We start from the raw sequence: 22,400 nt of genomic DNA, 5'->3' as shown, positions 1-22,400 counted from the left end.
ATTTAATTTTAGTTCAGTGCATGGTAAGTTTAATTTTAGTTCTAAAGCACTAAAAAAGATGTGTTGGTTGGAATACAATAGCATGAATATCCTAAAGAGATGGAGTAGATTAGAGGTCAGACACTGAACACTGTTTTGTTACCACCATCAAGAAATATAAGAAACAATCCCAAGGGGGGAGCGATGTACAGATAAACTGAAGAAAAGTTAGAGATCTTAAAAAAAAATTAAGACTCTTTAATGAAATCCAGTTAAACTATTTGAGTTCTTGACACTTATTGACTTGAAGAGAAAAGTTGCATACAACTGGAAGAGATTTGGAGAGGTATGACTTATTGTTCAATTTGTCTCTTTTTATCACCATTAGTATTTATGTATGCACGTGCACTTAAATATAGACACACATTGAAGTTGACAAGGAATGGGAGAATTAAGTAAGTTGCCTAAGATCACAAGTTAACAAAAAAATTGCACCTCAAACCTGTTACTTTTATTTTGATTATGCATTGTATGTGTCTTGGCTGGAGAGTCAGACAGAGAGAGAGAGAGGCTTAAACTGTTGTCTAGTGTACTTCGGCTCTGGGCACAACTGCACAACTTCCAAGTGCGCACTCATGGCTGACATTCTGTAACCTCTCCTTGGTTGGTTGCATATTTGGAGTGCCCAAGTAATGTGGAATGGTTAACAGATCAAACTAAATTTCCCAAAGGCAAACAGGTTTTTGACTTTTTTTTTTACTTTTAGCTATTTTTTTATTTTATATTTTCAGTTTTAAAGTCTGCTTTTGATGATAACTACCAACACTGTTAAGGAAAAGAAAATCTCTAATGTTTTAGAGAATCAGAATTCAAGGCTACTACTATATATTTTTTATACTGAATTCATTGCTTTTGCAGGTACTGGGATAAGTTTATATATATTTTCAAACTGTACTGTAATATTACTCTTATAAGAATACGCAAGATAAAAGTGGATAAATTACTGGCCAAATTCACACACTCTCTAGGATTTGACCTTAGGCCAGTTGGACATGAGGACCAGCTCTGAAATGTTAGGATACCACTTATATTTGACTGTGTTAACATTTGTTAGCCATCAAAAAATAGCCCCATATATGCGGGTGTTAAATCTGATGCATATTCTTCTTTCTTTCTTTATAGAATTGTGCACAACTGGTCAAATGGGCACTTATATAATAAAGCATAAGCCCTGAGATTATTAAAACTCCTTTTTGCTCTGGCTCTCCAGAGAAGCAATGAATCAATGTGGAATTACAATAGGCCTACCTTGATCTTTTCTGAAGTTCCACTAGAAGAAGCGATTTCTTGTCACTTCCTGCCTTACACTGAGGCATGTAATTGCTGTAAAGCCATTTAAATAACTACTGCTCTCCCAGGGAAGTGAGTGCACTTTAGTCATGGAAGAAATAATTCCAATACTATAAAGCAGTTCGTGATCCCTTACGGTTTTTCCACTACCTAAATGTAAAATAGCATTATTAGTTCTTGCAGTCATCATTTCACTATTCATACGTAAAGCAATAGATATTTTGACAAATCAGGCAGTGTGCACGTTCGGTCATAGTAAAACATTTATTTGTTAAAGTGATATAGTTTATTCAAGATTCTACAGTCTTTTAAATCATGGATGGCAATGTAACATGGATTGATACAGAACTTGATGCCAATGGAGGGTGTTTTCTTTAAAAAAAAAAAAAAAACTCGTAGGCCAGAAAAAAATTTTGGTTTTAAAGGGGATGATCCATGGTCTGATGGAACCAGTTCTGCCAGTATGGGAGAATTCTGTTTGGGCTCCTGTGGAAAATTTCTTCTAGGACACCAGTTCAACATTTAGCCTTGTGAATTGAAACATTTTTTAGTTTTATCCAGTAAAAATATCAGTGGCAACTTTTTTCAGGAGTCAGGGAAGAAGTAGTGCTCTTCAGATTAACTCCAGCCTCTGAAAGGAAAGAAAGAGAAAAAGAAAAAGAAAGAAAACATAGAGCTAATAAGATCGTTGTTCTAACAATCTAGAATTACCAAACTGTAAGCACCGACGCAGGAGATTCTTGTTCTGAAATACCAGAGACATCCTTGAAAACTACCCAGGCATGCACATCAGCACCTAAGATGTTACTTGGCATTTTAAACTTTGTAAATATATAAAAGAATTTCATTTTTTAAAGGCATCAAGCCTAATAGTTACACAATTCAAAGCCAAATCGTGGAATGCCTTTTTTGGTTCTTGCATTTACATTCTCAAGTGGAGATAACATAAATATTGATTTTATGGCACTGAAAAATATTCATGCCATTTAAGTTTTAACAAATATTCATACTGGTTTTTAAAATATGAACATATTAGGTTAAATTCGTTCAACCCTTCTAAATGCTAAGTGATCTCTATTTTTTAAATATATATTCTGCTAGGAGTTTTATATGATATTAAATTATAAAAATTTTAATTATACATTTAATGACCATGAAGACTATCATTTATCACTACTGATTAGTTCTTGACCCAGAGAACAAAATAAAAGTCAAAAGTGACACTACTTCACAATATAATACACTCCAAAGTTAAGCATAATCCATTTTAAAACTACTTAAATAACAAACTGTGCAAATATTTTTCCTCTATTATGGGTTCTCAGTACTCATGGATATAAAACGTGCCTATAAATTTTATCCTCGATAAATATGGAAAATCATTTTTGGAAATATAAGGTTTTATACATACAAAATGGAAATAATGTTTCTCATTAGCATTCAAAAACACCTTTATTTATGGGAGTGTAGAACACGTGGCACAAATGAATCATAACTACTTTTGAATCATAACTACTTTTCAGATGTGGGTTCCTAATTAATTACTAAGATACTGTAAATCAAATTGGTGAGGCAGACTATACTTGGATAACTTTATCTGATAAAGTTAAATGGATATATTAAAGTTAAATGCATAACTTTATGTAATAAAGGCATATAAAATGCTATAGAGATTTTATAGGAAAATTTTCAAAGTATTTCATAAACTGAATCAACTCAAGTTATTTTTGGTTGTAATTATTTTTGAGAAATAATTAGGGATGCACATAATATTTGAAGACTGGTAAGGGACCAATATATACGATATTAAAAAAAAAATCACCTTAAAATATAGGTATGACTATCATACTTTACCTGGAAAATACTAAGGAAAAATTGCAAAATCACATTAGCTTACAATGGCATACATCACTAAAATAGCATAGCTCATATTGATAATATTGAATAGCAACACGTTCCTTTTGTATTTTCAATAATATGTCCTCTTTGGTGGAAAAAAGACATATTATACCAAATTTCAAGATACGGGAAGTAGCAATATAGTAAAAGCCTCAAAATACGTAGAAGAAAAAATATAGTGAACAATGAAACTACTTTGATTTTATAATTAATAAATCCTTCCAGAATAACAAACTCTATTTTAATATCAAGTTAATGATTCTATAATTTGACATATTTTAAAAGGTATGTGATTCAACGTCACATTACACAGAATAGTATTTATTTACAAACTGTAGAAATACAGTTTATAGACAGACCACTAATTTTGAAAAAGAGGAAACACCAGTCTGTTTCAGGGACTATGGTGGGAATTCTTTGTCCTGAGACTATTACCAATAATTGAAATGGTGACAAATTATGAAGCAGAAAAAAAATTGTATATTATATAGGATATGCAAAATAATACTTCATAAATTTACTTAGCAAACGTCAAACTCTTAAAAACATTCCATAAAAACCTGAACATAAAATACAAAATTACAAGAGCATCACAAAGATAAGACAACAGACTAATAATTTTGGTGAAATGTTAAAAGAACAAAAAATAATTAATTTGGGGTAGGTTTAGGATCTTTTGGTAATAGCCCTGATTTAAAAGTAAAAGGAAGTCACACAAGACACTCTGAGCAGTCTTATTATCAGTATTACAAAGTAAAGAGGAAATGAAACCTACCTGGAACATAAAGAGAAGAAAGAGAAATTCCTGACATTGAACAAATTGTGGCAAAAATGCTATTATTGCCCTTACTCTGAACATAATAAGCATGAATGAATTATACCTTATATAGTTATAAAATAGCTAGATGTCCAAACAAAAAGGATTCGATTTTTAAAGGTCATTGCTGACACTAGGGTTCTATTATTTTATTTCTGATTTGGTATAATGATCAAATGTGCCAAAAAGTTTGTTATTTGTTATTAAGTTTTTTCTATTTATATGCCTGTTCTAAAAATTTACTTGAGGAAAACATATAGAACAAAAACTGCCAAATCAGATAATTTATATTAGTCATTCTTTGTTGAAAAAATATTGGAAATACATTCAGATAATCTATACATGTTTGCTTTGCTTTTTGGCTCTTATTTCATATGCTTTTCAACCTTGTGTTTTCCTTAGTTCTTAAATGTAGCTCTTTATTTTCTATCAGGGTTTTTAATTAACTTTTTATTCCTTTATATATTAACATTGTTTAAGAGAACTCTTTTCATAGCTACTGAATCTGTAGTACAGATTTTATGATAAAAAACAGATTTTTAAAATACCTTGACTAATAATGAACATGGAATAATCGGCAGTCAAATTTATTAAAAATCAGGGAGCAATTATCTAAAAGGCCAGTGTTAGAACCCGTGGCATAAATGGTATTTCTTGTGCACACACACATACACACACACACATACAGAGCGCATAAATATACGTTTGTTGGTATGAATACAGCCAATGCTTTTACTTAAGGCATTTTCAGAATAAATGCAGACTGGGCAAGTCTTCCTATCTGAACTGTCACCTCTGGCATATCTATTGTTTCACCAGGTTGATTTTAAGCATAAAAAAAATCATTGCCAAACATAAGGTTAATTTATATGTAAGGGAAAGTTTACTTATGGAGTAATTATCATTAATTTTATCATTGATTTTTCTCTCCTTTGTCTTCAAATCATATTAGTGGGATTACAATCATATGATCATATTCTGTAAGGATTGTATATAATACATTCAAATATCTTAAGCTCATTCTATTGTTATACATGTGCATGAAGGCTTCTAAAACAAGAAAGTCAGTATAGGAAATATTCTAGCTAATGTTATGGAAATAAGTGTTTTTAACTCTATCCTCAGAAGAAGAATTAAAAAAAAAAAAATCATCCTAGCTGAAGCCTCAGATTGATTAGCTACAGAAAACACAAGGCTGAGAAGCTGTAAGCACAGGGATTTCTGCCAGTCTGAACCTCATTTCATTCACAGGCAGTAAAATGCTCCTGACAACATGAAAGTCTCTGAGAAGACCAAGAGCACACAGGTCACAGTCACTTTCAGAAGGACATCATGGATTGGTTCTCCTGACAGCTGTACAAAGGATAGGCTTGCTACAGCCGAAATCATTTACCAAGTACCAAGAATAGTTATGTTGAGGTCACGAAATAACTCAAATCTGAGAATAGATATGTAGGCACGAGCTGCCTAATGAGCGAAAGATGATCTGCTACTAAATGATGTTAAAATTATTCTTTGCCTGAAGGGGGCCAAAATGGCTGACTAGGTAGATGCTACCTCAGATCCCTCTTGCAACAAAGACTTGGAAAAACAAGTGAATCGATCACATACATGACAATCTACGAACGCTAACCAACAAACACAGATTTAAAGAGTTGACCTGAGTGACAGAGACTGAGAATGAACAACCATGGGGAAGCAGCGACTGTTTTCGGAGCCTGGAGCCAGCACCCCAGTCAGGAAACCTTGGTGCCGGGCTTTGGATTGGGCACAGGGGAGCTGAGCATGACATCCTGGGACAGCAAAATCACAGGGCGCAGCCCAAGCCCCCTGAAGTGACCTTGGGGGAAGCCCAGCCAGTGCAGGCAGGGAGCGCAATGATGCAGCTGACAGGAGGAGAAGTCACCGGGAGGGAGCGACTGGTTTTGGAGCCGGGAGTGTGGCGTCCCTGCCGGGGAACCTTGACGCTGGGCTTTGGGCTGGGAGCGGAGGAACTGACCATAGCTTCTGAGACAGCGCAAGCATGGGAACGGGCTTAACCCTCGGGGGCAACCTCTACCCAGCCAGCGCACACAGTTGACAATGCGCCCCTCGGGAATCTCAGGTAAAACAGTCATCCCAACCAAGATAAGTAACTTTGTCTATACTCCGGGGTGCTACTCTCTCCTATTTATCTGAACCCTCCCCTCCCCTTCCCAGGTGGCTTCATTAACATTGGAATTTCCTGAGCCAGAAAGTAAACTGCTCTGTGGTTTTTCTTTCTTTCATTTTGTTTTTGTCTTTTCCTAACCCATTCTCCTGGCCTGAGAGAAGCAACTACAAAAAACCCAGGGACCAAAAATCCTTCCCTAATTGGACTAAAAACACAGAACCAGAACCAGCCAAGCATACGTGATCCACAGCCTTGGGCTTTCATCCTTACAGGGAACAAGGCGGCTATTATAATGCAAAGGCATTTCTGATAGGGTTCTGACTGCAATTGTTTTAGCGGATTTACTGGAAAGACAAGCTTCCCAGGTCTGATATCTCTGCGTATTCAACAGACCCCTCACTGACCCACAACAGGGAACTGAGGGCTGAAGCTCCCCCCAGACCACCTAGCCTCCTGCCTTAGGGGTCTAAGGAGGGTGACACCTACCAATCTGTAGAGGTACTTGCATTGGGGGCCTAAGGTACAGCTGCAGAGCCCACCCAAAGAAGGTGCTTTAGGAATAGAGACACACCTACCTTACTGACACTTGGGGGAAGCCTGTCAGCATCCTGCCCAGCCTGGAGTGTGAACCCCAGCTGCTACTAGAATCTGGTGCACACAACTTTCACCACTACTTCTCGAGGTGGATAGGTGACAGTCTGCATCACTTCCTTGATGACCCAAAACCAGATTCTACTCAAGAATAGTGAATGGACTCTTAGGCTTATATATCTGGTAATAGCCCAAACCAGCTGGTAATAGGACATAAGTGAGCCAAGGGCTCCAACACTCAAGACAGAGCAATCTAGTAGTCCATCTACGTATATTGAAAGAAAACAAAACAAGATAAGACTCAGTGAGCAAATATAGAATAAATCACTACAATATCTTAGTGATGGCTCAGAGACAGCAGTCGATATCAAACCACACATAGAAGCAGACCATGGCTGCTTCTACACCTCCCCAAATTAAAGAATCAAAATCTTTCCCAAATGAAGATACAATCCTGGAATTGCCAGATACACAATATAAAAAACTAATTTACAGAATGCTTCAAGACATCAGGGATGACCTCAGAAATGAAATAAGGCAATCTACAGAAAAAGCCAAGGAATGCATTGATAAAGCAGTTGAAGAACTCAAGAAGATTATTCAAGAACATAGTGGAAAAATTAATAAGTTGCAAGAATCCATAGAGAGACAGCATTCAGAAATCCAAAAGATTAACAATAAAATTACAGAATTAGACAACGCAATAGGAAGTCAGAGGAGCAGATTCGAGCAATTAGAATGCAGACTGCAAGATCTGGAGGACCAGGGGACTGACACCAATATAGCTGAAAAAAATCAGATAAAAGAATTAAAAAAAATGAAGAAACTCTAATAATCATGTGGGACTCTATCAAGAAGAATAACTTGCGTGTGATTGGAGTCCCAGAACAGAGAGGGACAACAGAAAACACAGAGAGAATAGTTGAAGATCTGTTGGCAGAAAACTTCCCTGACATCATGAAAGATGAAAGGATATCTATCCAAGATGCTCATCGAACCCCATTTAAGATTGATCCAAAAAGAAAAACACCAAGACATATCATCATCAAACTTGCCAAAACCAAAGATAAAGAGAAAATTTTAAAAGCAGCCAGGGATAAAAGAAAGGTCTCCTACAAAGGAGAATCAATAAGAATAAGTTCAGACTACTCAGCAGAAACCATGCAGGCAAGAAGGCAGTGGGATGACATATACAGAGCACTGAAGGACAAAAACTGCCAGCCAAGGATCATATATCCAGCAAAACTCTCTCTCAAATATGAAGGCAAAATTAAGACACTTACAGATAAAGACAAGCTTACAGAATTTGCAAAAACCAAACCAAAGCTACAAGAAATACTAAAGGAAATTGGTCAGAAAACCAATAATATCAGATACCAGCACAACACAAGCTCACAGAACAGAGCACCCTGATATCAACTCAAATAGGGAAATCACAAAAACAAATTAAGATTCATTAAAAAAAAAAATGCTCAAAACAGGGAATGATTGAAGTCAATATGTAAAAGATCACAATAATCAAAAAGAGGGACTAAATACAAGTGGCATAGAACTGCCATATGGAGAGGGAACCAAGGCGATATAGGACAATACAAGTTAGGTTCTTACTTAGAAAAATTGGGGTAAATATTAAGGTAACCACAAAGAGGTATAACAACTCCATAACTCAAAATAAAAACCAAAAAAAAGTAACGACTCAGCAAACATAAAGTCAAATACTATGAAAATGAGGAACACACAAGTTACAAAGAAAAACGTCCCAGCACAAAAAAGTAAGTGGAAAAATGAAATTGTCAACAACACACATAAAAAGGCATCAAAATGACAGCACTAAACACATACTTATCTATAATTACGCTGAATGTAAATGGACTAAATGGACCAATAAAGAGAGAGAGTCTCAAACTGGATAAAGAAACACGACCCGTCTATATGCTGCCTACAAGAGACACACATTAGACTTAGAGACACAAACAAACTAAAACTCAAAGGATGGAAAAAAATATATCAAGCAAACAATAAGCAAAAAAGAGCAGGAGTAGCAATATTAATTTCTGACACAATAGACTTTAAACTTAAATCCACCACAAAGGATAAAGAAGGACACTACATAATGATAAAAGGGACAATTGACCAGGAAGATATAACCATATTAAGTATTCATGCACCCAATGACAGGGCTGCAAGATACATAAAACAAATTTTAACAGAACTGAAAGGTGAGATAGACACCTCCACAATTATAGTAGGAGACTTCAACACACCACTTTCGGAGAAGGACAGGACATCCAGTAAGAAGCTCAATAGAGACACGGAAGACCTAATTACTACAATCAACCAACTTGACCTCATTGACTTATACAGAACTCTCCACCCAACCGCTGCAAAGTATAATTTTTTTCTAGTGCACATGGAACATTCTCTAGAATAGACCACATATTAGGTCATAAAACAAACCTTTGCAGAATCCAAAACATCGAAATATTACAAAGCATCTTCTCAGACCACAAGGCCATAAAAGTGGAAATCAATAACAGAAAAATTAGGGAAAAGAAATCAAACACTTGGAAACTGAACAATACCCTGCTGAAAAAAGACTGGGTTATAGAAGACATTAAGGAGGGAATAAAGAAATTCATAGACTGCAACGAGAATGAAAATACTTCCTATCAAAACCTCAGGGACACAGCAAAAGCAGTGCTCAGAGGCCAATTTATATCGATAAATGCACACATACAGAAAGAAGAAAGAGCCAAAATCAGAGAACTGTCCCTACAACTTGAACAAATAGAAAGTAAGCAACAAAAGAATCCATCAGGCACCAGAAGAAAACAAATAATTAAAATCAGAGCGGAACTAAATGAATTAGAGAACAGAAAAACAATTGAAAGAATTAACAAAGCCAAAAGCTGGTTCTTTGAAAAAATTAACAAAATTGATAAACCATTCGTTAGACTGACTAAAGAAATACAGAAAAGGAAACAAATAACCTGAATAAGAAACGAGATGGGCCACATCACAACAGACCCAACTGAAATTAAAAGAATCATATCAGATTATTACGAAAAATTGTACTCTAACAAATTTGCAAACCTAGAAGAAATGGATGAATTCCTGGAAAAATACTACCTACCTAAACTAACACAATCAGAAGTAGAACAACTAAATAGACCCATAACGAAAAAAGAGATTGAAACGGTAATCAAAAAGCTCCCAACAAAAAAAAGCCCTGGCCCGGACGGCTTTACTGCAGAGTTCTAGCAAACTTTCAGAGAAGAGTTAATATCACTACTACTAAAGGTATTTCAAAGCATAGAAAATGACGGAATACTGCCTAACTCATTCTATGAAGCCACCATATCCCTGATACCAAAACCAGGTAAAGACATCACAAAAAAAGAAAATTACAGACCTATATCCCTCATGAACATAGATGCAAAAATCCTCAACAAAATTCTAGCCAATAGAATTCAACAACATATCAAAAAAATAATCCACCACGACCAAGTGAGATTTATACCAGGTATGCAAGGCTGGTTTAATATTAGAAAAACCATTAATGTAATCCACCATATAAATAAAACAAAAGACAAAAACCACATGATCTTATCAATTGATGCAGAAAAAAGGCATTTGACAAAGTCCAACACCCATTTATGATAAAAACTCTCAGCAAAATAGGAATTGAAGGAAAATTCCTCAACATAATAAAGGGCATCCATACAAAGCCAACAGCCAACATCACTCTAAATGGAGAGAGCCTAAAAGCATTTCTCTTGAGAACAGGAACCAGACAAGGATGCCCTTTATCACCGCTCTTATTCAACATTGTGCTAGAAGTCCTAGCCAGAGCAATTAGGCTAGACAAAGAAATAAAGGGCATCCGGATTGGCAAGGAGGTAGTAAAATTATCTCTATTTGTAGATGACATGATCTTATACACAGAAAACCCTAAGGAATCCTCCAGAAAACTACTGAAACTAATAGAAGAGTTTGGCAGAGTCTCAGGTTGTAAGATAAACATACAAAAATCACTTGGATTCCTCTACATCAACAAAAAGAACATCGAAGAGGAAATAACCAAATCAATACCATTCACAGTAGCCCTCAAGAAGATAAAATACTTAGGAATAATTCTTACCAAAGATGTAAAAGACCTATACAAAGAAAACTACAAAGTACTACTACAAGAAACTAAAAAGAACCTACTTAAGTGGAAAAACATACCTTGCTCATGGATAGGAAGACTTAACATAGTAAAAATGTCTATTCTACCAAAAGCCATCTATACATACAATGCACTTCCGATCCAAATTCCAATGACATTTTTTAATGTGGTAGAGAAACAAATCACCAGCTTCATATGGAAGGGAAAGAAGCCTTGGATAAGTAAAGCATTACTGACAAAGAAGAAGAAAGTGGGAGGCCTCACTCTACCTGATTTTAGAACCTATTATACTGCCACAGTAGTCAAAATAGCCTGGTACTGGTACAACAACAGGCACATAGACCAATGGAACAGAATTGAGAACCCAGGTATAAATCCATCCATATATGAGCAGCTGATATTTGACAAAGGACCAGTGTCAGTTAATTGGGGAAAAGATAGTCTTTTTAACAAATGGTGCTGGCATAACTGGATATCCATTTGCAAAAAAATGAAACAGGATCCATACCTCACACCATGCACAAAAACTAACTCCAAGTGGATCAAAGACCTAAACATAAAGACTAAAACAATAAAGATCATGGAAGAAAAAATAGGGACAACCTTAGGAGCCCTAATACAAGGCATAAACAGAGTACAAAACATTACCAAAAATGACAAAGAGAAACCAGATAACTTGGAGCTCCTAAAAATCAAACACCTATGCTCATCTAAAAAAAAAGATGATCTAAAGACTTCATCAAAAGAGTAAAAAGACCACTTACAGATTGGGAAAGAATTTTCAGCTATGACATCTCCGACCAGCGCCTGATCTCTAAAATCTATATGATTCTGTCAAAACTCAACCACAAAAAGACAAACAACCCAATCAAGAAGTGGGCAAAGGATACGAACACGCACTTCACTAAAGAAGATATTCAGGCAGCTAACAGATACATGAGAAAATGCTCTCGATCATTAGCCATTAGAGAAATGCAAATTAAAACTACGATGAGATTCCATCTCACACCAACTAGACTGGCATTAATCCAAAAAACACAAAATAATAAATGTTGGAGAGGCTGCGGAGAGATTGGAACTCTTATACACTGCTGATGGGAATGTAAAATGGTACAACCACTTTGGAAATCTATCTGGCGTTTTCTTAAAAAGTTAGAAATAGAACTACCATACAACCCAGAAATCCTACTCCTCGGAATATACCCTAGAGAAATAAGAGCCTTCACACGAACAGATATATGCACACCCATGTTTATTGCAGCTCTGTTTACAATAGCAAAAAGCTGGAAGCAACCAAGGTGTCCATCAACGGATGAATGGTTAAATAAATTGTGGTACATTCACACAATGGAATACTACACATCAATAAAGAACAGTGACGAATCTGTGAAACATTTCATAACATGGAAGAACCTGGAAGGCATTATGCTGAGCGAAATTAGAGCCAAAAGGACAAATATTGTATAAGACCACTATTATAAGATCTTGAGAAATAGTATAAACTGAGAAGAACACATACTTTTGTGGTTATGGGGGGGGAGGGAGGGGGAGGGAGGGAGGGTGGGAGAGGGTTATTTACTGCTTAGTTAGTAGATAAGAACTGCTTTAGATGAAGGGCAGGACAATACTCAATATATGGAAGGTCAGCTCAACTGGATTGGACCAAAAGCAAAGAAGTTTCTCGGATAAACTGAATGCTTCAAAGGTCAGCGGAGCAAGGGCGAGGGTTTGGGGACTATGGCTTAAGGGGACTTCTAAATCAATTGGCAAAATAATTCTATTATGAAAACATTCTGCATCCCACTTTGAAATGTGGCGTCTGGGGTCTTAAATGCTAACAAGCGGCCATCTAAGATGCATCAATTGGTGTCAGCCCAAGTGGATCAAAGGAGAATGAAGAACACCAAGGTCACACGATAACTATGAGCCCAAGAGACAGAAATGGCCACAGGAACCAGAGACTTACATCATCCTGAGACCAGAAGAACCAGATGGTGCCGGACCACAACCGATGACTGCCCTGACAGGGAGCACAACAGAGAACCCCTGATGGAGCAGGAGATCAGTGGGATGCAGACCCCAAATTCTCATAAAAAGACCAGACTTAATGGTGTGACTGAGACTAGAGGAATCCCAGCAGTCATGGTCCCCAAACCTTCTGTTGGCCCAGGACAGGAACCATTCCCGAAGACAACTCATCAGACATGGAAGGGAGTGGACAATGGGTAGGAGAGAGATGCTGATGAAGAGTGAGCTACTTGTATCAGGTGGACACTTGAGGCTGTGTTGGCATCTCCTGTCTGGAGGGGAGCTGGGAGGGTAGAGAGGGTTAGAAAGTGGCAAAATTGTCACGAAAGGAGAGACTGGAAGGGCTGACTCATTAGGGGGAGAGTAAGTGGGAGTATGGAGTAAGGTGTATATAAGCTTATATGTGACAGACTGACTTGATTTGTAAACATTCACTTAAAGCTCAATAAAAAGTATTAAAAAAAAAATCATTATTTGCCTGTGGATGTTTTTCTTTTTTTCTTACTAAGGCCCGTAAAAAGAAGAGAAAATCGGGCAAAGCGTTGAAGGAAAGTTTCTAGACATTAGGACGTTATCATTTGTTTCATAAAGAGAACTAAGGAAAGACTCAACCTAAACTTTTTTTAAAAAGGTGACCTATTTCACATATACATATTCTCCATGTAAATTTAATACAAAAAAAAAAAAGCACACACAAACACACATGAATTTATTATATTTTGAGATAGCAATTTACTAAAAGACTATGTTCCAGATTCTGAGTATTTGTGTATGAGTGCTGGATTATGCCTGGTTGACTACTTTTTTATTGTTTTACTGTGTTTTCAAAGTTTTCCATAATTAATCTTAATTACTTTAGGATAAAAAAGTCTATATTAAAAATATTCGATATCGATCACATAGGCAAACCTTGTGCAATGTTGAGTAGTACATAGAATCCCAAAGAGATCAACTTTCCTCTAAATTCCACCTCTAACAATGTGGTAAAATAAATAAATAAACACAATAATATATAATATATTTCATGAAATATGAGCATTTTGGAAATTACATTAACTGGTCAATTGAAAAATGACTCAGACAGACACTGGCCTTCTTCTTCCAAATCTTAATACAGCATTTAACATCATTCTAGATCTTGCTTCTGGTGGATTAAACATTTACTTCCTAATTCCTTTCTAAAAAAATCCTAAATTTAAGTCCTGGCAGATGTATAAAGTCAGACGCTAAATGAGCTTTTTAAAATGAGAAAGACAGAAAAACAGAGAAAAAGAAAGAAAGGAAGAGGGGGAGAGAGAGACAGAAAGAGAATTGGTTGAGGATGAGAAAGAGAGAGAAAAAAGGGGGAGTAAGAAACAATGCACCTTCATACAGGTCAATTATATACATGAAATAGAACAACAAAGCATGTGCCAGACATTGTACTACTGATCGTATCCACTGTCTTCTTTTGCAACATAAGAATGAGATCCTATACTGAATGAAGAAATGATGCATGAAAAACATTTTGCTAGACTTAAGTTTGAATTCATTAGGGAAAAATCTGAAAGACTGACCAAGTTATTATCTTGAAGATATGAAATGTTAAATAACAAGACCCCAAATACATCCGCAGCCCTTTTTAGAACTTTATAAGAATTTTTTTTTTCTGTGCCAACGCTTAAGCAAATGACTGCTGCTTCCAGCTGTTTGAACAGATTGCTAAAGTGCTGTTCTGCTCTGCAAACACACTTTCTGATCCAATTAAAATGCCGGAATCAAATACTCATTTGGAACTTAAAAAAACTCCATAAGGGTAACTGGTTGCTGCCGAAAGGAATACTATGAATATTTCATACATAGTCTTTTGCTCCATTTCAGAGCTGCTTCATTCATTTGAGATAACAGTGAAACACTTCTGTTCATCCGCTTCCAATGAGGATAATGTATCATCGCAGCTCCTATTAGAATGTGGAGGTCGGGATAGGCATAAATACACAGTTACCAAGCTATTGTCTTCACATTTGGAAATATTTGTAAAAATGTATGTTATATCATGTGTGACTACAGAGTGACTCCAAAGTCACATATAGCATTATCAATACTACTTTTACTTCTTACAGTATAAATCATAAATATTCAGCTAACCAGAAATATTTTTTAAAAATTTTGGAACTAGAAATTCACTTAACCAAAATGAATTTCTGCCTTTACTGTTGAGCATTCTTAGTAAGTTTTAATAGAAAATTTCAGCAAGCTACACAAACTAGCAAACTAAAAATGAAAAATTCATTTGTAAATTAATAATACCCACATAAGTGCTGAGGTATACAACAAGTAACAAAATCTTACCTGTGTTTCCTGGACAGTCTGGTCAGCATTAGTCGGCAAAGCATCTGGGAATAAAATGAACAGTTCGTTTTTAAAGAAACAGACCATAAAACATTTCTCACTGAATTCTTTTTTTTTTCCCCACTCTCCGTTTTTTTTTTATTTTAGTTTAGATGAAGGTTTACAGAATAAACTAGTTTCTCATTAAACAGTTAGTACAGATATTGTTTTATGACATTGGTTAACAACCCCATGACATGTCAATACTCTCCCTTCTCAACTTCGGGTTCACTATTCCAGCTTTCCTGTTTCCTCCTGCCTTCTAGTCCTTGCTCTTGGGCTGGTGTGCCCCTTTAGCCTTGTTTTATGGGCCTAGCTAATCTTTTAACCACTGCGCCATCTTTAACTGAAGGGTGAATCTCAGGAATAATGAGCTGAAAGGGTGTCCGGGGGCCATATTTTCAGGGTTTCTCCAATATCTGTCAGGCCAGAAAGTCTGGCCTTTCTTTTTGAGTAAGAATTTTTTGAGTTAGAATTTTGTTCTGTATTTTTCCCCAGCTCTGTCCGGGACCCTCTATTGTGATCCCTGTCAGAGCAGTCAGCTGTGATAGCTGGGCACCACCCAGTTGTACTGGACTCAGCCTGGTGGAGGGTGTGGTAGATATGGTCCATTAGTCCTTCAGACTAATCGTTCCCTTGTATCTTTAGTTTTCTTCATTATTCCTTGCTCCCGAAGGGGTGAGACCAGAGGAATATCCACAGGCTTTTAAGACCTCAGATGCTACTCACCAAAGTAGAATGTAGAACATTTTCTTTATAAACTATGTTATGCCAATTGAGCTACATGTTCCCTGAGACCAGGGTCCCCACAGCCCTCAGCCCAGCAGTTAGGTCCCTCAGGGAGTTTGGATATGTCCATGGAGCTGCCATGACCTTGCCTTGTACAAGTTGTGCTGGCTTCCCCAGTATTGTGTACTGTCTTACCCTTCACCAAAATATATCCGGGTTATTGTCTATTTAGCATTTTTTCATGCCCACCCCCTCCCTCTTAATCATCAAAGATTGTTTCTTTTTGTATGTAAAACTTTTCATGAGTTTTTACAGTAGTGGTCTCATATAATGTTTGTCCTTTTGTCTCACTGAATTCTTGATAATTTTCCTTTTTATAAAGACTTATATAAACTTTTTTTTTTCCTTTTAACTTACCCTGTCTTGGGCTAATTGTAACTGCTTTTCATAATACCTGGCAGTTCTCTATGGCCTGGTACATAATACTATAAATGCCAAATTAAAAATATTGTTCTAGTAACTAAATTGAATAATTATGAATATGAAGTGTGCTTTTGTTTTAAGAGTTCAATAAGAGAATCAGGCTCCTATTCATTTTTCCTCTTCAAAGTTAACATTTCACATACAGAGTTGCATATGATTAATATGTAAAAATATATCAAGGAGAAAAGAATCCCAAACACGAAATATAATTTCACCATATTCACCACACAGAGTATAAAGCAATCATTTTATAGTATTAACCATTATTCAGTACCCTCCAAACGATCTCATGTTATAGCAAATGCCAAATTATCCTGTCAAACATTAAAATACTAAATGAAAGCATTCTGTCTTCAAAGTCCCTGTGTATACTCTAATTTGCTACAAATGTTTAATACCTTTACATAACCCTACATAGCACACATTCTGTTTCCTCCCAGAATATTTTGTAGTCATTAAGAAGTGACACAGTGAGAAGAAAAAACTAGGTGTCTAAGGAAAGAGTTCTCACAGAGGGGATAGGACAAATGGCTCAAAAACTTAGATTCTAAAATCATTTTAGTTAAATATGTCTACAAAAAAAAAAAAATTTTTTTTTTTGTCTACAAAGCACCTTAAATCAAACATCAAGTAACTTACTATGACCTCAAGTTACCTGACTCCATTAATGACTAAAAAAAAAAATAGGAAATAAATTGACCATGGTGTGGATGTTCCACCCAAAACCCACTGCTTTGAGTCGATTCCCACTCATAGCGACCCCATCGGGTTTCCAAGGCTGTAAATCTTTATGGAAGCAGATTGCCACATCTGACTCCCACAGAGCTGCTGTTCGTTCTGAACTGCTGACCTTTCAGTTAGTAGTTGATTACTTTAACCACTGAGCTACCAGGGCTCCTTAGTATGAATGTTACCTTATCTAATTTAAATTGTATTTAATTTACTTATGCATTCATCTATCTATAGACTAAAAATAAATAACACTCATCAAATGGAAATTTGTTCTCTTCTGAAAATTTGAGGCAGCTTTGGATATTTCATTATTCCTTTGTGAAACTCAAATATTACATACATTTTAAAAGGGAGCTTCTGTAATAGTAGTTTGATATTTTCAAATCAGGGAACCATGATCCAAAAGGAATGCAAATCAATATGGGAACACATACAATTATAAAAATGCTTGAAGTAACTATCTCTTAAAATATGCTAAATAACAAACATAGTGTTTTGCTAGTTTGTTTTCATATTGAACAAGCTGAAACCATAGTGTAAAATGGCAAAAAGGAAAGAAAAATAATTAAGAACAAGGAGGTAACAGCAATATACACTCTGTGCACAGCAACAACAAACTGCAAGCCATGTGCTTCAGATGATGTAAATATGGCTGGTTAAAAGGCAAATAAAAGAAACGACAGAAAGAAAAACAAGAAAGGGACAGAGAATCTCTTGCACATAGTAAGATAATCTCTGTATCACAAATGCCCATTGTGCAATTTTGATTAATTAAATCAAAATATGTTTCAGCAAACTGTCTTCCCTGGCCCCATTTATCCATTCATTCATATACAAATTTACTCATGCATTCTGAGCAACTAACCAAACCCATTGCCATCGAGTCAATTTCAACTCATAGCAACCCTACTTTCCCATATATTTTTTCTTCAGCCACTTCAGGCTGAAACTGCCCTAAAAATTTTTTCATATACTTTCTAAGAAGAATTTTGACCCTCTTCATAAGTCAACCTTTTGTTGAGCTCTCAAAATAAAATATTTTTGAGAGTTAACACATAGGCGAGAATCTTACTTTCTACACTTCTCGGAACAAATGTTCAAGAATTTGGTTAATGCACCCCGAAAATGGTCTGTTAAATGTAATAAAAAGTTTAAATTGTTTTCAACGGCTTTAGTCAAACAATGTATTTCGTATGATCAAATATCATAGAGTTTAAATGTCTGTGAGGAATAAAAGTTATTTAAATACATAAAATTTCATTAGAAACAGAAGCAGGAAATTGATTTAAAAAATACAAACAACTGGCAGGTGTAAAATAAGTAAATCAGTGGCTTGGAGTTGATATGCTAAGCTGCGCTATGTTACATAATTTGAGGCCCTGCTTATCCTTGATCACAACCTTCCACAATGCCAGAATTTTTTTCTTTGGAGATTCAGTTCTTTACATCTTGAAAGTTTTTGTATACTTTTTAATACTATGCTGATAAAAGCTAGGAAAGGAAAAAGTAAGCTTTTGTCAACCAGCACCTTCTGAGAAATTATGTAATTGATGCTAATTAAAAGTATTTATTTGGGATTAGAGCATTATTACAATAATATTGAAAATATTAACACTTTACTTTGAGTAATGCTTTTGATTTTGCAAAGTATTGACACTCAGGTGACCTCATTTATTCCTCACAAGAGGAACCGTATACCTGAACATTGAATAGGTCCCAAGAGTCTGGAAACTTGAAGGGTACACTTTTCAGAACGGGAAAAGGAGCAGAAGGATTTAGGAAATGTCTAACTAAGATAACGTGGCTCACTGGACATATTTTTCCCAAGACTGACACTGACAGTAACGCGTAGCTGCTGTAATCTGATCCACTTTGAACAGCATCATGGTAAATCACGTATGGCACGATGTGCATCTTTCAAGTTAACATTAACTGAAAGTTTTGCACATGCCTCTACCAGGAGGAAATTAAACTAAGGATTCGGACACTCTTCACCTGTGTCTTAAATGGTATTTCAAATGATCTGAAAAAGTTAATAAACCTGTACTGTGTCTTTAACTTACTCCTTGGGAGGCTTTTCATATACAAAATTTCTTTCTTATTATATTATGGTATAATTTCATGTTCTTTTGTGAAAGATGTTGGGTCTAAGTTACCACACGAGCCTTATTCTCAAAAAATATAACTTTATGTTAACTTCATTTATTGGTCTTTAATAAAACACCATCAAGTGGGCACATGATATTGTAGTTTTCAACAATGGGAATGTTTATCTACACTCCTTCATTTAAATGATTTCCAAGAATGGCATATTATCAAGGAGCAATATTCTTGCCTGACTAAATTTACAACCCCTTTTAAATGATGTATTACCGCTAAGCTGCATGGTTCCTAATTAAATATCATCACAGCCTTCAGTTAAAACAATAAATACATTTACTCTAAGAGAGAAACATTCAAATGCAGAATTACAGTGCAGAAGGGAAAAACTAATCCACTATCTGGTTAATGAGCAATGACTTTATATTGCCTATAAATGTAATTTGAATGCCATTGGAAGTTTTATTTTACTTGGTGATAAAAATAAACATCCCTTTGACAAAGGAAGACTTGTATTTATGTTTCCTTCTTTAAATTGCACTTAGAAAAATATAAAATGTATTCATTCAGCAAATATGTATAGAATGAATTAAGACACCTTCATTGCCTGTATACACAGGCATTGTGGTCTGTGACTTAAAACTGAACTAGATATTTTGATAGACGCACAATGAATTGCATTCTCTTCTCTCCACTGAAAGTGCTATGTCGAGGATGAGAAACATCACAGAACCATTAAGGCACCTGAACCAAAAATACTGTTCAGAATGGCATTTATGTTAACACTGTCTGGGTATACTTATTGAATATTTTATTTTAATAACATAACAACACAGAGATGTTTGCTACAAATTTTGCCTAAAACAAAGGCAACATAATTGTCATTGAAAGAAAATACACAGTCTCCTCACTGAAAATTATCAATTATCCATAGGTGGTCCTTCGTAAGACTGAGGAGGAAACTTTTCTTATGCAAGACTCTAATTTTTATTTTCCTATGGCAATTTTCATTTTGTAATCTGCTATCGAAAAACCTGGAAGCCAGTCCTAGCATAGGCAAAGGCACTGCTGCTGTGTCATGCTTTTTTCCCTGGACCATTTTATCTTTGTATGTTAATTTTATTCATATATATATATGTGTATATATACATTAAAAATATATATATATATAAATATATATAACTTTAGAAGGTTTATACACAACCCTGGCTATGTAAGCCATGCATGTATCAGGGACACAAGACTGGAATTCCAAATTCTAATTTCCTATGCGAGTTCTCAAAATGGTTTTTTCATTAAAAAGAAAGAAAGAAAAAAAAAAAGGTTACACAGTGCTTTCCAATATCCACTCAGAATTTGAAAGAATTGCTTTTCCACTATACCCAACAGAACTGTTGGACTGAATTAACATCCCATTCATAGACATGCTTCTTTTAGAAAACAGTCCACGTGAGTTCGGTGAGTTAATATTATAACAATAGTATTCTCCATTCAGGGAGTACCTGCGCCTTGCTCTGGATCTCTCAGCAGGCAACGTGAGAAACTTACTTGGCTTTGAATGTGCTCTTTTAGATGTGGGTCCCTCTGTGACAGAATCAGGAGGTCGACTAGCTAACTGCAATGCAGTTGAGTTGTTCCTGTTAGTGTTTTGGGACTCAACATTTGTCATAGCTTCCTTCTGTGGTTCGGTACTTGGCTTTGTGCCAGTCTTTCTTTTCTGCTTTTGTAACACAGAAGTGCTTGAAGTCCAGGTAGGAGGCAAAGCAGAGGTAGTGGTAGAAGAGTCCTGACTTGAACAAGTTTCTGAAGGCTGGGTCACATTGTCATTGGGAACTTTACAACACTGGGCATTTTCTTCATGTCCCACAGCTTGTTTGGACATGGACTGGGACAGTGTTACACTGCAACCTTGCATCTGGGCCCCATTAGTTTGAGAATAAACATTGCTGACCTTGGTGACCTTGTGTTGCCCACTATTGTTACAAACCTTATACCGGATCATCAGAATGATGATGAAAACCAGCACAGATGCTACAATGATTCCACCAATAATGATAATCATGGTGCCTCCCAAAAACTGGGACTGCATGAAATGGCAACGCACATAATCCTGTTCCGTAGTAAACTGGATGCAACCCACGACTCTTGTGGCAGTGAGGGAAGTGATGCCGTCATCATATATTGCCAAGACACACAAGTCATACATAGTTCCAGCAGCCAGGTTATTGACAAGAAAAGTTTTGCTCGTAGGAGGTATCATTCTGAGGGACAATGGAATTTGTGTTAATATTTAAAACAAAACAAAAAATATACACACAGAGTCATTATGCTTCAGTTCTGTCTCATTTCGGTACTTACTAAGATAAGCACATTAAACAGATATGAAATATGGGGGAAATGATCTAATCTTACATTTACCCAGATAAAATGATGAAAAGTCATTGAAGGAGTCTACATTATGTTAATGGTGCTGCACTGTGCCTTGACAAGCCTACTAATTATATTGCTTGGCAAAGCAGAACTCCTAACAAAAGCCACTGCTAAAAAATCATTTATGACAAATTGCTTTTGAAAGGTGTGACTGTGACATTATCTGACTACTAAACAAATCCATTTAGCACTTACAACACCTCTGTGACTAAAAGCCAATTTGAAGGAAGAGAAAACACTGACGATCACATTAGAAACCAGAATGGAAAATGCATTTCCCAGCATATATTTTCCAAATCAGTTATAGCTGCTAGAGGACAGCCCCCACTAAATTTATCTTTAATAACTAAGATATTTACTAAGATTAAAGCACTTTATTTATAGATCTCATGCTTCTCTTAGGCCTTCGGCACTTGGTTCTGAGTATGTTTTTGTCTATAAAGGAAAAAAAAAATTTTTTTTTTTTTTTTTAATTCAGCAAACATGAACAAGCCAAGGCTGCTGACCAGAGCATATATCCCTCCTGCTCATTGTAGGCTGATGAAAATTTCTTTCGGAACACGGTTTCTAAA

The 22,400-nt window shown here is 35.8% G+C and overlaps 1 protein-coding gene across 1 annotated transcript in view; it reads right to left on the bottom strand.

Moving 5' to 3' along the window:
• Window positions 1-1,736: 1,736 nt before the first annotated feature.
• Window positions 1,737-22,400, bottom strand: part of LRFN5 (leucine rich repeat and fibronectin type III domain containing 5) — a 310,355-nt gene continuing 289,691 nt past the window's right edge. The window contains exons 4-6 of the mRNA XM_049898642.1: window positions 20,947-21,659; window positions 15,316-15,359; window positions 1,737-1,960 (exon numbers count right to left, since the gene is read on the bottom strand). Of these exons, the coding sequence (XP_049754599.1) occupies window positions 1,943-1,960; window positions 15,316-15,359; window positions 20,947-21,659 (775 nt within the window). The 3' untranslated portion in view covers window positions 1,737-1,942. The remainder of the gene's footprint in view (window positions 1,961-15,315; window positions 15,360-20,946; window positions 21,660-22,400) is intronic.

This window comes from Elephas maximus, chromosome 10, assembly GCF_024166365.1.
Source record: "Elephas maximus indicus isolate mEleMax1 chromosome 10, mEleMax1 primary haplotype, whole genome shotgun sequence".
Taxonomy (NCBI): domain Eukaryota; kingdom Metazoa; phylum Chordata; class Mammalia; order Proboscidea; family Elephantidae; genus Elephas; species Elephas maximus.
Note: the sequence above shows the minus strand (reverse complement) of the source record. Positions and strands in the feature narration are given on the sequence as shown.